This window comes from Ruditapes philippinarum, unplaced genomic scaffold (assembly GCF_026571515.1).
Source record: "Ruditapes philippinarum isolate M1 unplaced genomic scaffold, ASM2657151v2 ctg3561_1_1_1_1, whole genome shotgun sequence".
NCBI classification, from domain to species: Eukaryota; Metazoa; Mollusca; class Bivalvia; order Venerida; family Veneridae; genus Ruditapes; species Ruditapes philippinarum.
Window position 1 is genome coordinate 64,123 of NW_026866922.1, and position 16,746 is coordinate 80,868.

General features: G+C 34.5%; 1 protein-coding gene across 1 annotated transcript; it reads left to right on the forward strand.

The window, feature by feature from the left end:
- The first annotated feature begins 1,044 nt into the window (after window positions 1–1,044).
- Window positions 1,045–15,560, forward strand: LOC132734216 (nucleolar transcription factor 1-A-like). The gene is made up of 8 exons (XM_060720912.1): window positions 1,045–1,168; window positions 1,797–1,947; window positions 3,375–3,473; window positions 9,512–9,571; window positions 10,032–10,097; window positions 11,238–11,273; window positions 12,052–12,225; window positions 14,177–15,560. Exons 2-8 carry the CDS (start codon window positions 1,828–1,830, stop codon window positions 14,222–14,224), a joined length of 603 nt encoding a protein of 200 aa, XP_060576895.1. The 5' UTR covers window positions 1,045–1,168; window positions 1,797–1,827; the 3' UTR covers window positions 14,225–15,560.
- The last annotated feature ends 1,186 nt before the right edge of the window (window positions 15,561–16,746 follow it).

Consider the following 16,746-nt stretch of genomic DNA (forward strand, 5'->3'; position numbering starts at 1 on the left):
TCATTCTCCAATAATGGAACAAGGTTTTGGCACAAAACTTTTCTATTGCCATTGGGGGATAACTCATATTTCTAAGGCAATGAGGTATTTTGGGGATAACCTCTATTTTTATGGCAATGAGGTATTTGTGGATAACTCGTATTTCTATGACAATAAGGTATTTTTGAGATAACTCATTTTTCTATTATAATGAGGTATTTTGGGGATAACTCGTATTTCTATGGCAATGAGGTATTTTTGAGATAACTCATTTTTCTATTATAATGAGGTATTTTGGGGATAACTCGTATTTCTATGACAATAAGGTATTTTTGAGATAACTCATTTTTCTATTATAATGAGGTATTTTGGGGATAACTCGTATTTCTATGGCAATGAGGTACTTTTGAGATAACTCATTTTTCTATGACATAGAGGATATTCAAGTTTTTTCTATAAATACATGATTTATTTTCATTGAGTGGTATGAAAATAAATATTTCATGAGTGGCGGTAGCCACGAGTGAAATATGGTAATTTTCATGCCACAAGATGAAAATAAATCATGTATTTATAGAAAAAACTTGAATTTTCTGTTTATTATATACATTTTTCTCTTTTTTTTTGCGATAAAATTTGAAAGACTTTGCCTTAAATTTTGTGTAATGGCAGAATTTAAAAGAAAGTAGTCCGGCAAGACACCAGTGAAAATACGGAAAATATGTTTCACTGCAGTGAAAAATAAATTTTTACAGTGAAAATACGCAAAATGAAAATACACATTTTATTTCATCAATATTTCTCAATATTTCATTTATAAGTATATAATAAAATGAAGTAATTGTGGGATAACTCGTATTTCTATGGCAATGAGGTATTTTTGAGATAAAACATTTTTCTGTGACAATGTCTTATTTTGGGATAACTCATTTTTCTATGGCAATGCGGTATTTTGGTATAACACGAGTTGAAAAAATGTTGGCATGATAAGGGGAAGAAAAAGAGCAGAGATTGTTTTTGGAATACTTTTATTTTCATCATTTATTTAGTATTAAAGTGGAAGGTTCTGATATATAAATCCTTTTGAGTGATAGTTTCTGGTTTCTATTTAATGATTTAGGGTCCAAGAACATACAGCGCCAAAGAGGAAAAAGAAGAGTGTTAATCCTGATCACCCAAAACGACCGAAGTAAGTATTTACGAGCCAAAATTATTTGACAGAGGCGTCACACTTGGGTTAAGTTCTTGCATGTAAATTGATATCTCCAGAAGTACTGAGGGAATGGATTGAAACTTCACACTCTTATTTGAGAAATAAAAACAAATAGAGGATAAAGAATGAGTGTAAGTTCAATACTGAATTTATTGCACAAGTTGAATAAAATTATATCATGCCAGCCTGTGGCAAGCATAATATTATTTTATTCAACTCGTTTGATAAATTCAGTAATGAACCTACACAAATATAATATTCTATTTATCACATACCATAAACAAAGACTGAATAAAGTGCAAAAGCATAATTTTTCATTGACATGCCTATAGTGCAAGGCAAACATTAAGCGCATCTTTACACTATGTTTGTATAACGTAAATAACGTCTCATTTAAATATATGCACAGCCATGCAATACCCTTTTACCGGAGTCGCAAAATCGTATTTTATAAATGCATTAAAATTTTTTAGTACATAATTGGCCTTTAAGGAGACCGAGTAATACAACACATGCACTTTAATATAAGTTGTTTATTTTGATAGAGAAATGTCTTTCTCGTAGATGTAACATGAAGTTTATATTAGCTTTATATTTTTTTCAGAGTGAATGGGTATTCTTATTTTTGTGGTGAGATGACCAAGGAATTGGTTAGTTCAGGCATAAAAGGTGTGCCTCTGATGCTGAAATTGTCCACGATGTGGAAAGAACTGTCCGAGAAAGAAAGAGCAAAGTATAATTTGAAATGTGCTAAGGTTAGTATAGTACATGATGTGCCAGTGAAGAATATCCGTTTATAAAAGTTTTTTTTATTAAGAATCGATGGTTTTAGTAGCATAGAATTGTTTTGTTTGTTATTATCCTTCCAGCTTAATAAGTGAAAAGAAACAAAAAATCGATTGTATTTAAAGCATTAAATATTATTCTCGTTGGTTTTAAGTAATGTTAAATTTTAAACCATAGTGACCCATTAGGCTTCGCAAAATTACATTATCATCATGTTGTAGTTAATTTTAGAAATTATTTTGTGTTTATGTGATATTAATGTTAAACTAAAAAAGTGACATCTAAGTGTATAAAATCTTTGGGAAAATAAAGAAGAAGCAAAAAAGTAGTTTTCAGAAATGGGCGAACAGGAGAGCTGATGTATTCATTCAGGCATTAAATTTTTGCGTGGAAGTTTGTATATCTCGAAAGCTACTGAAGGGAATAAGTTGAATACTTGACAGTTTTATTTAAGAGCATAATAAGAGGTCACTTTCTAACAGACATAATTCTATCGTTGATTTTGCCTGAATTATGGCCCTTCTTGAATTAAGAAAATTTTATGTAATCAAGAATCTTGTTTTAGTGTCAAACATTTGATAATATTCGAGCATGCTGTTCTAAGGGTGTAACGGTTAACTATACTTGCGGTATATAGTACCGTTTTCACTCGGTATGGTTCACGGTATGACAAATCGCCCGCACAGTATGGGACAGTACGGCATTTTAGACCATTTTCAAAGGGAGTAATTTTTCAGAAGCTGAGTTTAAATCTGCGTCAGTGTGTTTCAAGTCCAAAAATGGAAGCATTTTGGATTTCAAGTGAAAAAATAATCTGACTGCTACTTCAATGTGCTGAAATTATTTTTCCGATGTATCGTTATTTTTGTAACAATTGACTATCGGCTGAAATGGCCCTTTTGGAAACACTTTTTGGTCAGGTGAAATTTGTGAATAAAAGATAATAAGATATTTGGACACCTTTGCAAATAAAACCCATATTGTTGAATCCAAAATATTGTCAAAACACTGCAATAGACGGCTAGTTGTGTAGAGTTATGGCTCAACGCTATTTTGTTGGATATTTTCCATACCGTTCCTTACTGTCAACGGATGTATTGAACTTTATGTAAATAATGAACATTTTCGTTATGAATGTGTAATAAGTGAGTAAAGTAAAAAAGTCTTTGAATTAATTAAGCATAATACATTCTGTGTGAAAATATAAAGTTTAAATGGATTACAGACATCTGACAATTTTCTTTAGTCAACCTGTATCATGATAAGTATCATATCATGGACCCTGTACTGTGATACGTATTGTATCGTGAGGTGAGTGTATTGTTACACCCTTAGACTGTCCTGCTAACAGCTCTTGTTATGTGTACTCTGCTTTATGGCTAGATTTATGTTTCAGCAAAAAGAAGCTTACGTGAAAGAAGTAATGGAGTACTCACAAGCACATCCTGACGATATGGAGATAAAAAAGATCCTTGAAGATGAGACACATAGAAAGGTGGTTTATTATTGAAAATTTGCATTCATTATACCCGCACAAACAAAGTTTAGGATTAAGCTTGTCATTTAAGTTGATAACTCTAGTTCGAATTTGACTTCAGACCACTTACTTTAAAATAGATACAGGCTGTCAACCAATTCCTATATTCCTATAAAACTCCTATATTTTGGGTCTGAATCCTATATTTTAAAAAACCTCCTATTTTTCCTATATTCTCCTATATTCTGAATATTTTTCCTATATTTTTTTTAAAAGTACATTGCCGAGGAATTCAAAGAGATTTAAATTTTGGTACTGCTTTTGGCCTTTTGTATTTTACAGGTAAGAGAATGTGAATGCCTGCATCAGCATCACATTACTATTCTCAAGGCTGCTGTGCTCCACATAGCCATCTGCATGGTCACCAAGAAAAGCAGTGCATCAGTATGTCACATTTATTTCAGGTGACCATTCAGATGATGGTCATGCATTGCTGTAACTTTCTGCTGATGCCGTGGTTTAAAGCTAATGCAGGCTGTCCAGCATCCCTAAAATTCCTAAAAAAGTGAGAAGTTCGAAGGGAATTCCTAAAAATGCCCTATTTTTTCACTGAAATTCCTAATTATTTTTATCTTTTGTACTAAACATACTTATAACTTGTAACCCTTTAAACATATCTCAAAGTCGACCATGTTTTGAACATTGTCAAAAATGATTTGGCCATGATTTGCCAACTCAAAATTGATGACATTGAAATGGTTTCGTTTAAACTAAAAGTTACTTTGACTATGTCAGTAACATTGCTATTTCATAATCAAAGCAGTTGTTGATAATCATGTTGACAGTTAACAGCAAAAACACTACCATACCATTGTCCTGAAACTTAAATCATAACCATAAGAGTCCACTTATTTAGTCCACTGCTTTGCCAACTCCAGATATCTTGAATTTCATGTTTGTTCATTTTATCCAAATTTCTGAAGTGGTCCATTTGAATCATATCATATTTGAAAATGATCATTATGAAGCTGTTGAAACAAAATCTTAATTAAAAACATATATAAATAGTTGTCAAAAATTAATGCACAATTTGTTTACTCACAACTCTTTTAATTTAAATCTGCATAATATCAAAACAACATTGTAAAGTACTGCATGGGTTAACATAGACTTTGAAAAATTAATTCTTTCCCTCATACTTATTTATTCTTTTCGTATCTTTGTAGGAGAAATTGCTTATTTTGCCCCAAAGTTATCAATTTCATTCAGTTCTTGTTCTTTCATTCATATGGTGCAATTTAGGAAAGGCAGACTCATATAATTAATCACACTCAAAATAATTTGGCAGTTCAGTAATATAAAGCTCATTTCCAATTACAATGTACACACATTTTGCAATTATGTGATCTGTGTGATGAACTTTTTTGATGTGCAATTCTTTGTGTTGAATATAGATGTTTCCCATTTATTTAAATGACTGTACCAAGGCAAATGCCTTTTTACTTTTTACCTACTTTTACAAAAAATTTCATTTGTCCATAATTATGATTCAAAAGCTGCATTGTGCAAGAATTTCACTGTATAAGAATTCCTTTCAGACACTTGTGGTTATAACATTCCTAAAACATAGGTAGAACATGTTCTTTTTGACATGTTCAGCCATTTAAAAAAATGGTTTGAACATGATTTGACTATGACCATTTCTGCAGGGGAGGCAGTTGACCAGTGAGTCCACACTGGTAGCACCTTTGCTCTATTACTAAACTAGAGCATTATTTGTGAGTTACTTGCAAAGGTTAGCCCACATCGTGTTCTTTTGGGACCTTAGTTTATTATGCCCCTATTTTGAAAAAAAGGGGGTATATTGCTTTGCACTTGTCGGTCCGTCGGTCCGTAGACCAAATGGTTTCCGAGTGATAACTAAAGAACCCTTAGGCCTAGGAACTTCAAACTTGGTATGGTGATTGGTCATGACCAGTAGATGACCCCTATTGATTTTGGGGTCAAGGGGTCAAAGGTCAAGGTCACATTGACCTTGAAAGCAAAAACGGTTTCCGATCAATAACTAAAGAACCCTTAGGCCTAGGAACTTCAAACTTGGTATGGTGATTGGTCATGACCAGTAGATGACCCCTATTGATTTTGGGGTCAAAGGTCAAGGTCACATTGACCTTGAAAGCAAAAACGGTTTCCGATCAATAACTAAAGAACCCTTAGGCCTAGGAACTTCAAACTTGGTATGGTGATTGGTCATGACCAGTAGATGACCCCTATTGATTTTGGGGTCAAGGGTCAAGGTCAAGGTCACATTGACCTTGAAAGCAAAAACGGTTTCCGATCAATAACTAAAGAACCTTAAGGCCTAGGAACTTCAAACTGGTATGGTGATGGTCATGACCAGTAGATGACCCCTATTGATTTTGGGGTCAAGGGGTCAAAGGTCAAGGTCACATTGACCTTGAAAGCAAAAATGGTTTCCGATCAATAACTAAAGAACCTTAAGGCCTAGGAACTTCAAACTTGTATGGTGATTGGTCATGACCAGTAGATGACCCCTATTGATTTTGGGGTCAAGGGGTCAAAGGTCAAGGTCACATTGACCTTGAAAGCAAAAATGGTTTCCGATCAATAACTAAAGAACCTTAAGGCCTAGGAACTTCAAACTTGGTATGGTGATTGGTCATGACCAGTAGATGACCCCTATTGATTTTGGGGTCAAGGGGTCAAAGGTCAAGGTCACATTGACCTTGTAAGCAAAAACGGTTTCCCATCAATAACTAAAGAACCTTAAGGCCTAGGAACTTCAAACTTGGTATGGTGATTGGTCATGACCAGTAGATGACCCCTATTGATTTTTGGGTCAAGGGGTCAAAGGTCAAGGTCACATTGACCTTGTAGGTAAAAACGGTTTCCGATCAATACCTAAAGAACCTTAAGGCTTAGGAACATCAAACTTGGTATGGTGATTGGTCATGATCAGTAGATGACCCCTATTGATTTTGGGTCAAGGGGTCAAAGGTCAAGGTCACATTGACCTTGTAGGTAAAAACGGTTTCCGATCAATAACTAAAGAACCTTAAGGCCTAGGAACTTCAAACTTGGTATGGTGCTGGTCATGATCAGCAGATGACCCATATAGATTTTGGGGTCAAGGGGTCAAAGGTCAAGGTCACATTGACCTTTTAATTAAAAACGGTTTCTGATCAATAACAAAAGAACCCTTAGGCCTAGGAACTTCAAACTTGGTATGGTGATTGGTTATGACCAATCAGATGACCCCTATTGATTTTGGCGTTAAGGGGTCAAAGGTCAAGGTCACATTGACCTTGTAGGTAAAGCGGTTTCCGATCAATAATGAAAGAACCCTTAGGCCTAGGGACTTCAAACTTGAGATGGTGATTGGTCATGATCAGTAGATGACCCCTATTGATTTTGGGGTCTAGGGGTCAAAGGTCAAGGTCACATTGACCTCTTAGGTAAAAACGGTTTCCGATCAATAACTAAAGAACCCTTAGGCCTAGGAACTTCAAACTTGGTATGATGATTGGTCATGACCAGCAGATGACCCCTATTGATTTTGGGGTTAAGGGGTTAAAGGGCAAGGTCACATTGACCTTGTAGGTAAAAATGCTTTCCGATCAATAACTTAAGAACCCTTATTGCTAGGAACTTCAAACTTGGTATGGTGATTGGTCATGACCAGCAGATGACCTATTGATTTTGGGGTCAAGGGGTCAAAGGTCAAGGTCACATTGACCTTGTAGGTAAAAACGGTTTCCGATCAATTAACAAAAAACGCTTAGGCCTAGGAACTTCAAACTTTGTGTGATGATTGGTCATGACCAGCAGATGACCCCTATTGAGTTTTTAGGTGAAGGGGTCAAAGGTCAAGGTCACATTGACCTTTTAAGTAAAAACGGTTTCTGATCAATAACTCAAGAACGCTTTGGCCTAGGAACTTCAAACTTGGTATGGTGATTTGTCATGACCAGCAGATTACTCCTATTGATTTTGGGATCAAGGGGTCAAAGGTCAAGGTCACAATGACCTTGTAAGTAAAAACGGTTTCTGATCAATAACTAAAGAACGCTTCGGCCTAGAAACTTCAAACTTGGCATGGTGATTGGTCATGACCAGCAGATGACCCCTATTGATTTTGGGGTCAAAGGTCAAGGTCACATTGACCTTGTATGTTAAAACGGTTTCCGATCAATAATAAGAGAACCCTTAGGCCTAAGAACTTCAAACTTGGCATGGTGATTGGTCATGACCAGCAGATGACCCCTATTGATTTTGGGGTCAAGGGGTCAAAGGTCAAGGTCACATTGACCTTGTAGGTAAAAACGGTTTCTGATCAATTTACTAAAAACGCCTAGGCCTAGGAACTTCAAACTTTGTATGATGATTGGTCGTGACCAGCAGATGACCCCTATTGAGTTTTGGGTCAAGGGGTCAAAGGTCATGGTCATGACCAGTAGATACTTTATAACCCTTATTAATTGTTTGATCACTGGGTCAGAAGTCATGCATAATAACCTTATCACATGACTAATTGGCTGCTGATAGGGGGCATACATGTTTTACAAACATATCTTGTTTAGTCATAAAATTGCAAATTTTAGCCCTAAAATTTCTATTACGTACCCTAAAATTCCTAATTTTAGCCCTAAAATTTCTGAAATATTACTGTGAAATTCGCCCTAATTTTATGTTGGAAGGTGCTGGACAGCCTGCTAATGGTTTCCTTCACTTATACGGTAGACATTTTATTGTAGAAACAGCATGTGGAAAAGTAAGAATAATTTACATTTATATAAGCATTGGTAAGTTAAACAATTTAAGTTGAAAACTCCTATTTTTTTGCCTTAAAATGGTCCAAAAACTCCTATATTTCCTGCTAAAATATTCCTATATTCCTCCTATATTTTGGATAAGACCTGGTTGACAGCCTGTAGATATGGCCCTATTTGACTCCAGTTTCTGAAGTAAAAGTGACGCTTTTGTCATGACCCTTTTGGGGGAGGCGACATTTTTAAGTTTTTGATTATTATGGTCATGTACAAAAATTATGCTATTTTATTCATTTATAAGTCAGACTTATTGCCATTGAATTAGTAAAAATTTGCAATTTTCAACTTGTGTCGCGCGTAACTAAAAGAATATTTGACCTAGAGTTATGAAACCTTACAAGAATGTTGCTCAGCATGTGTAGTTGTGCACCTGGGTATTTTCGTGTGGATATTATTAGTCTTTTTTGAGTAATTGCCCTTTACTTAGTAAAAATTTCCCATATTTAACTTGTGTTGCATGTAACTCAAAAAGTTTATGACCTGTAGGCCTGAAAGTTTACAAGAATCTTGGTCAGCATGTGTACTTATGCAGCTTAGGGGTTTTCTTGTGGATTTATTCAGTATTTGTAGTATTTGCCCTTTACTTAATAAAAGATTTTTAGTTTTCAACTTGGGCACATGTAGCCCAAAAAAAAAATTGGACCTAGAGACTTAAGATTGAAAAATCGGTGGAGTTTGGGGGCACCCGTGTCCTATGGACACATTTCTAGTGATGTGTTATTTGCTCCTTGAGTGCTTGAGTTAGTCAACCAACTTTACAGGAATAATGATCAACATCACTAAATTACAGGAATAATGATCAACATCACTGTGAAGCTATGCACCTGGGACTTTGCATGTGGATTTTTTTTCAGTTTTGTTAGAGTTATTGCCCTTGTCTTACAGTAGTATAAATTTGCAATTTTTAACTTGTTCATGCATAGCTCAAAAAGTATTTGACTTGTAGGCCTGAAAGTGTACAAGAATGTTGGTCAGCATGTGTACTTATGCACCTTTGGGTTTGCTTGTGGATTTATTCAGTATTTGTAAAGTTCTTGCCCTTGACTTAGTAAAAGATTTTTAGTTTTCAATTTGTGGCACATGTAGTCCAAAAAATATTTGACCTAGAGTCATAAGATTGACAGAACAGTGGCATGTGGGGGCACCCGTGTCCTATAGACACATTTCTAGTTATCATTGACAAACTTTTTTTCTTCTTTTTTTCAGGCAAAGGTTTCTACCTCAAAGAAGACTACTAAAACAAAGGAAGAATTAGAGTCAAGCGAGGTAGGATTTTAAATTTTCATTAAAGCTGCATGCGGCTAGATGAGCCAAACAAATTTCAAGAAAATCAAACTAGTAAAATATATGCTATGATTTTAAGGAATAATAAATTCAAAATTCATGTTATAATTTACAGGTTATGTGCCATTTATGACTGATTTTGCAGTTATTATCACATTTCTACTGTTTTAGTCCTATTTTTGCATATTTTAAGTCAGCTTTAAAAGCTGTCATATTTTGTGTACCCAACTTTATGAAATGGATTTTTTTAACTTTTATTGACTTGAGTGTAACTAGTCATGTAGTAAGTTGCCAAAATATTTTCATCACATAAGCTGAAACTTTTTGCAATAGACTTAAGATTGTGAAAAAGAAAATTACATCTACTTGTTTTGTTTTTTTACATTTGGCTTTCTATATGTAAATTTCAACCTAAAAACTTGTTATTTTTACTATATTACAGTTGGACGATACAATGAACACAACAATGAATGACACAGGCAGAACCAGCACACCATTGAAAACTCCAGTAATGCATTATCATATAAACATAATATAAGCCGCGTCATGACAAAACCAACATAATGGGTTTGCCACCAGCATGGATCCAGACCAGCCTGCTCATCCGCGCAGTCTGATCAGTATCCATGCTGTTCACTATCAGTTTCTCTACTTGTAATAGGGTTTGTAAGCGAACAGCATGGATCCTGATCAGACTGTGCGGAGGCGCAGGCTTGTCTGGATCCATGCTGGTCGCAAACCTATTGTGTTGGTTTTGTCATAACGCAGCTCATATAATTAGTAAAGACTCGAAAATGTGATTAGCATTTCCTCCCAGCAAAGAGCCATGTTAGCCTGCTATTTTATGCAGTGTCTATTCTAGGATTTGAAAAACAGGGTGGATTTTTATCGAAAACTGAGATTTTATTACATTTGTTGATTGTTTTCCTTCTTTCTATATGTAAAATTACATTTTCGGTAAATGTATTATACTGGTTATTATTGAATGTGCCCCCCTGAAAGCTATCAGTATGACAGTATTTGACCGAGGGGCTTCTTTGGCTGAGTATTTAAGGTTGTTGATTTCAAACCACTTATAATGGTGGGTTTGAATCCCACCAGGCATGTCATATTCTTTCATTTGAGGAAGCTACTCCAGCTTGCTTATGGACTGTGGTTGGTTCTACTCGGGTACCTGCTCATGTCTCAGTGATTAGAAGAGCACCTGTGTTCTTCTACATCAAAGAAGATGGAAAGTTACCATATAACCTTACCAGTGTTGCTGTGGGTTCAAATCTCGACAGGGACTTTGGATTCTTTCATGTGAGGAAGCTATCCAGCTAGCTTACAGAATGTCGGTGGTTCTACTCCGGTGCCTGACATAATGCACGGAAGGGCACCTGAGGTCTTTCTCCACCAGTAAAGCTGGAACATCGTGATATAACCTACACTGTGTCGATGTGGCGTAAAATTAAAAAAAAAAAAAACCAAGAAAAAAATTGTGTTTTAACTAAAAAAACTGTTATTATCTTGTATTTAACATGCAGCCGAGTGTAAAGTGGTTGCACAATGGTTTAACACTTGGTTGCTAACTTGATAAAATCCATTTTACTTAGATGCAAATATTCTCTGCTTTTTTTTTTCAACATGAATATTCATTATTTTTCAGAAAAAGAAAAAGAGGCAACATGATGATGACAGCCAGGTTAGTTCTTTTATTTTAGATCTATTGATATTCATATCTACAGGCCTCAACACATCTTTTTTGATAGGTGGTCAGCTGGACCCCTGAATTTAAAATACAGGTAGTCTTTCTTGAAGTCAGGTTATTTTTGGCTTGACTATTCCAAAAAAAGAGGGAGAACGAAGCAGTTATACTCGCCCCAACATAGGGTGTTGCACTTTGGTATATTTTGTGTGTGCAAGTTTGTATCTCCAAAACTGTTGAGAGAATGGGTTAAAATTGACGCACTTGTTCTCTGTGATTATATTACATGATGGACACAGGTCCCAGAACCATGAGTTACCTTTTCACAGAGTTATCCCCCTTTTCTTACTGACAAACATTGAGTAATGGCAGAGACAATACATTTTAAATCTAAATATTCTAAATATTTCCAGGTAAGTGTTTGTTTTTCAAGATCAGATTATGAGGAAAGCAACCTGGCTAGCATATTGAAGAGCACTTCATCACCTTAGTGCAGTAACAGGTTAAGTCCTTCTAAATTTAATAGGAGTTAACCAGTTATTGCACTAAGGTGAGTTGTGTATAATCGATAAGCATTAACACTACTATAGCATATATAATTCATTATTGTTTTTAATACTCAGTTCACTGGAGACATGGACCATACTACTTATGTCATATTGCACTGAAATTAGCTGATAAAATGTTACTGAGACAATTTTTTATGAGGAAAGGGCGTTGAATTGATGCAAATCAGGTTAGCTAACTTTAATAAACTGTCAATTATGTGTTTCAGGACTCTAGCCCAACAAAGAGTAAGAAGTCGAAAGTAAGGAAGGTTTGGACGGCAGAAGAGATGCATTTTGAAAGCAAATATGCAGATTATAAAGCCGAACATCCGGACATGGACGACGATGTAGTGCGGAGAAAAATTGCAAGCAAGTTTAAAAGGTTGTCCGAGGAGAAAATAGTATGTATAACATAAGATATTTTACATGTCCTTGTCACAGTAGGGTCCTGACAGTCTTAAAAAGTGCTGAATTTGAGTCCCTTTCTTAAAAAAGTGCGTAAAATAGGGAGAAAAAGTGTTTAAAAGTCCTTGAATTTGATTACTGTCTTTAAAGAGCTTAAAAAGTGTGTAAATTTGCTGCAAATATGCTTGAAAATTATTGAAATACATAGTGTTGGTAAAATCAACAGTTAACAAGAAAAATAAAGACAAAAACAATCTATTTAGTACCAAAATCAATGAAATGTTTGCTGAACAGAAATTGTAAGGGGATGAATTGCAGTTGATTCGAACTAGTTTGAGTATGAATATATCATAGTTAACTTTTGTTGTTCATCGATATTAATCGTAAGATGGCTACCAGAAAGTGTATTCAACAAAAAATGGCTATCCAAGGGTTGAAGAAAAGTTACTTTATCATTGGTTACAAAATGATATTATGTTCAAAAAATTGTATTTGAACAATGGGAAAACGCATTTAAAAAGTGCTTGAATTTTGGCATTGGATGTCTGTATGAACCCTGCACATATTTTTTATACTTTAAAGTGTTTTTCTTCTTTTTGTATAATTGATCTGTTAACTAGACATATTGTTGTAACGAGGAACTGTTTCCATTACTTGACACAGTCTTAATGACAGTTTTCTATAGGATATCAGTAAGTGTATTGATAACCAAATATCACATTAAGAGCAGTGATTTTTTTTTTCAATTTTCAAAACAACCTGTGGCTTTCTGAAGGGGGAAAATTCAGCGTGATAAATCAGAAAAGGGAAAAATGAAAGTACAACAACTGAGAACACATGTTATAAAAATTTCAATTTCAATTCAATTTAACATGCATGGTACATAGCAGAGGCTATCTATAGGGAGAGCTTTCTGTCTTCTAGCTTATATAAGTCAGCTGCTGTTTAGTCATGGTTCTGGTGAAGAATTTTAGATAGAAATATTAGCAATTTTAGGGGAAAATATACATATTTTGGGCTAGGGGAAACAGCCTTTATTTGGCTGTAAAATACAGGAAAAAAATCACTGAAGAGATGTCAATGTTTGGCTGCAAGCCTACAGTCTATTTTACTGTTGGTTTGAAAACACTAAGTACGGTGATTGAAGGTTCATGGTTTGGTGGTTCTACATTTGTTCATTTTCACAACCGCCATAAAAAAAGCTCACAAAAATTAATGTCACAAGATACTTGTTCAGGTCTCTTCCAGAAACTTTAGCAAATGGCCAAATAATGACTTGTTTAATGATGATTGTAGACATCAAAATTCTTTGATGTTCATTTGTATGTTCATACCCATCCTTGAGGGAATAATGATCAATTCAGTTCTAACTGGAATAACAACCGTCTTGTAACGACATTTTTAAACAAGCCAATTTTCACCCATGACGCCCTACTCTCCCTAGAAAATAGTTTGTGAAAACTGGCAGGGAAGTGGCACCTGAGGTCTTACTCCACCAGTACAGTAGAAAATTTACAATATGAACTTTACAGTGTTGAGGTATCTTTAAAAAAAACAAAAACAGGACAGTTGTGTGTGCTATATTTACTCCCAACAATTGTTCAGTAGAATATTGAAAGAATAGGGAGAGCTTTTGTAAATATTTGTCACACTTTCGTTAAGTTTTTGTGTACAAGTTGGTATCTCCAAATCTACTGAAGGGAATGGGTCTGAAACTTCACACACTTATTTAGGAGCATAATAGGACATCACTGACCAAGGTCCAATACTTAAACATGGATTTTGACAGAATTATGGCCGTAATGAATGTAATAAAATTGTACGTTATCCATGCTCATGTTTTACTTTCAAGCACTGACAAAAGTTGAGCAGGCTGTCCTACCAACAGCTCTTGTTAGATGATGATAATGAAAAAGAAATAACAATAATTTTTATTTCTCTTTTCAGGCAAAATACAAAAGAAAAGCAGAACAGAGGAACGATGAAAGTGACTAGTCTAGAGTTAATTTCTGAGTTTGAATTTCTATTCTACTCCATAAAGTGTTCATATTCATCCCCCATTATGTGGTGGGAATAAAAGTATGCTCTTGCCGGACATTTTTGATGACTTTACAGCTGCTCAAAGATAGAGATGTTAAATGAGTTATTGGATTGACCATATACTATTTTCTTGTGTGGCAGTTGATGTCTAGAGATAGTTTTTTAAACTTCATTTGTTGACTGAAATACTGTGAGGAGGGTTATCGCCCTGTGAATGAAATATTTTAGTATTATTGTTATAGTTTGAAGATTCTTTCTGAAACCTAATGTTGTGACTATGTCATTTACTTAGCGGTCTGGGGTTACAATATTGGTCATAAGGAGCAATTTTTTTGTGATTTTAGGAGAATTTATAAAAAAAATAGTGATGGAAATATTGAGAATATGTTTCATTTATACCTGTCATGTGTTCTGTAGTTTCTAATCAGATAGTTACCTTAAGTTTGGTACAGATAGATACCTTAAGTTTGGTACAAAATGATGTAGCGATCTGTAGTTAATTATGTAAGTTTTTTATTGCACATGTATAGAATTACTAAGGTAAATGTACGAGGATCTTTCATCGACTACCAGTGTAGACCGGATCACTAGCTGGAGGGTAACTGTTTACGGTGTTAAACAGGCTCTGCCGAGTTGCCACTAAACAGTTAACCGAGAGCTAGACATTCCTCTCTGTAACGACAGGCGGTGTTTGATTATTTTTCTTGCATATTACATGTTAATCATATATCAGAGAAAAAAAGTCTTGTAGTAGTCTATGAATTTACAATTTCATTCATAATGGCAAAATGATGTCATTCTAAGAACGAAATTCATTCTTATAAGGCGCGCAGGAATGATGTCATTTGAAGCACGCAACTTGTGTAAACTGTAGAATTATCCTTTCTGATATGCAAGAAAAGGTTTCCTTTAATGCTGAAATTCTCGTATTGTTAAGTTTATTTTTTGGGATGGGAATATGGTATATTATGAAATCAATCAAGGGAAACTTGTGTTCAATTTACTCATGGAGTATTACCTGCAACAATGATTTGCCATTTCCAGTTTTATAAAGCCAGGGGAGTCAACACTTGCTAATGGTTATTTGTCTTTTACTGTAAAAATCATTCAAGATTGGGAGTTGGTTTTTACAGAATTTATTTTAGTTTGATAATCTAGGAAGCTATAAGCTTATAAACACACATTCGAATCTGTTCCTGGAACCAACCAGTACTGAGCAATAAGTGTAAAGTGTCTTGCTAAAGGAAACAATGGCTTTCCCATGAAGGGGTTTTGAACCCGCATAGCCTGTTATTAAATAATACTAGTCCAAGGCGGTTTAAACATTCGGATATTTAGCCCACAATGCCCCAAGATTATTAGTTGTGGAAGAAATTGGGTAAATTCTAGGTAAAAATATCAGTACTGCTGGTTAAAAGGCAAGATATGCCAAAAGAAAAAAATGTGTTGAAAACTGGGAAAATCGGTTGTAAAAAACCAAGATTTAAGTTGTTTTTGAATTTTATAGGAAAATTTTAAATGAATTAAAAGTTTAATTGTCCTAGTTTAACTAGATATCTTTCTAAAACATATTCTGATATACATATATGTATATATACAATGTATATAATGATTAGAGATGAGCTTTTTTTATGCCAAGTTGTGCCTAGTCTGTCTTGTCAATTGTCGGTATCAGATTTTCTTTACAGTATATCTCCTAAAGCACATGGTGTATTTTGATCAAACTTCAAAATTAGTTGAGAATCTCCCTGAAATAAGTAGATTTTGACCAAACTTCAATATTTGATGATAATGTCTGGGTTCTGTCTACTTACAAAGACGAACACATGCACAAATATTGTAAAGACGATTGATGTAAAAATTAGCGCTGACTAGTGGATACAAACTAAAGTAACATTGTCCAGCTTAATCAAAAGGCCAAGATGCCCATGATTTAATTAAAGAATTTATACTTAATACACATACATTTAATGTTTTTTTCTCCTTTAGTTTGTTACAACTTTGTTTTTATTTGTAATAATTTTTTTTTCTTTTTTCCAAAAAAAAAACCCAATTTTTTTTTTTTTAAAAAATTTTTTAAAAAAAAATATTAGTTTTTGTTTTGGTGCCTATAACTTATAATTTAAGAGGCCAATAAAATGTATTCATGATATATGATTTTAAAATTTTTCTGTCATTAGATTCCTGGGCCATTTCCCCAAAATGTGTTGGAGGGAAAAATTTTAGGGGGGGGGCTTACATGTTTATAAAGATTTCTTATTGTACCATATCTCGTATGTCTTTTAAAGAAGGGCCCTAACTACCCAATATTTGTATAAATGGTTTTCAGTTTTAAGGCACAAGTAGGGGTTCACAGGAGAAAAAAAATAGTCTTGAAATTGAGAATTCACAGTGGCATGAGTACATGGACATTAAAATCTACAAAAACTGTTAGTTTTAAACATTATGCTTTAGTGGCAATATGAGCCATCATGGTA

Coding starts and splice junctions, on each gene's coding strand:
- LOC132734216 (XM_060720912.1), top strand. CDS start 1,828: ATGACCAAGGAATTGGTTAGTTCAGGCATAAAAGGTGTGCCTCTGATG. Junction 1,948..3,374: donor ATAATTTGAAATGTGCTAAG/GTTAGTATAGTA, acceptor TTTATGTTTCAG/CAAAAAGAAGCTTACGTGAA. Junction 12,226..14,176: donor GGTTGTCCGAGGAGAAAATA/GTATGTATAACA, acceptor TTCTCTTTTCAG/GCAAAATACAAAAGAAAAGC.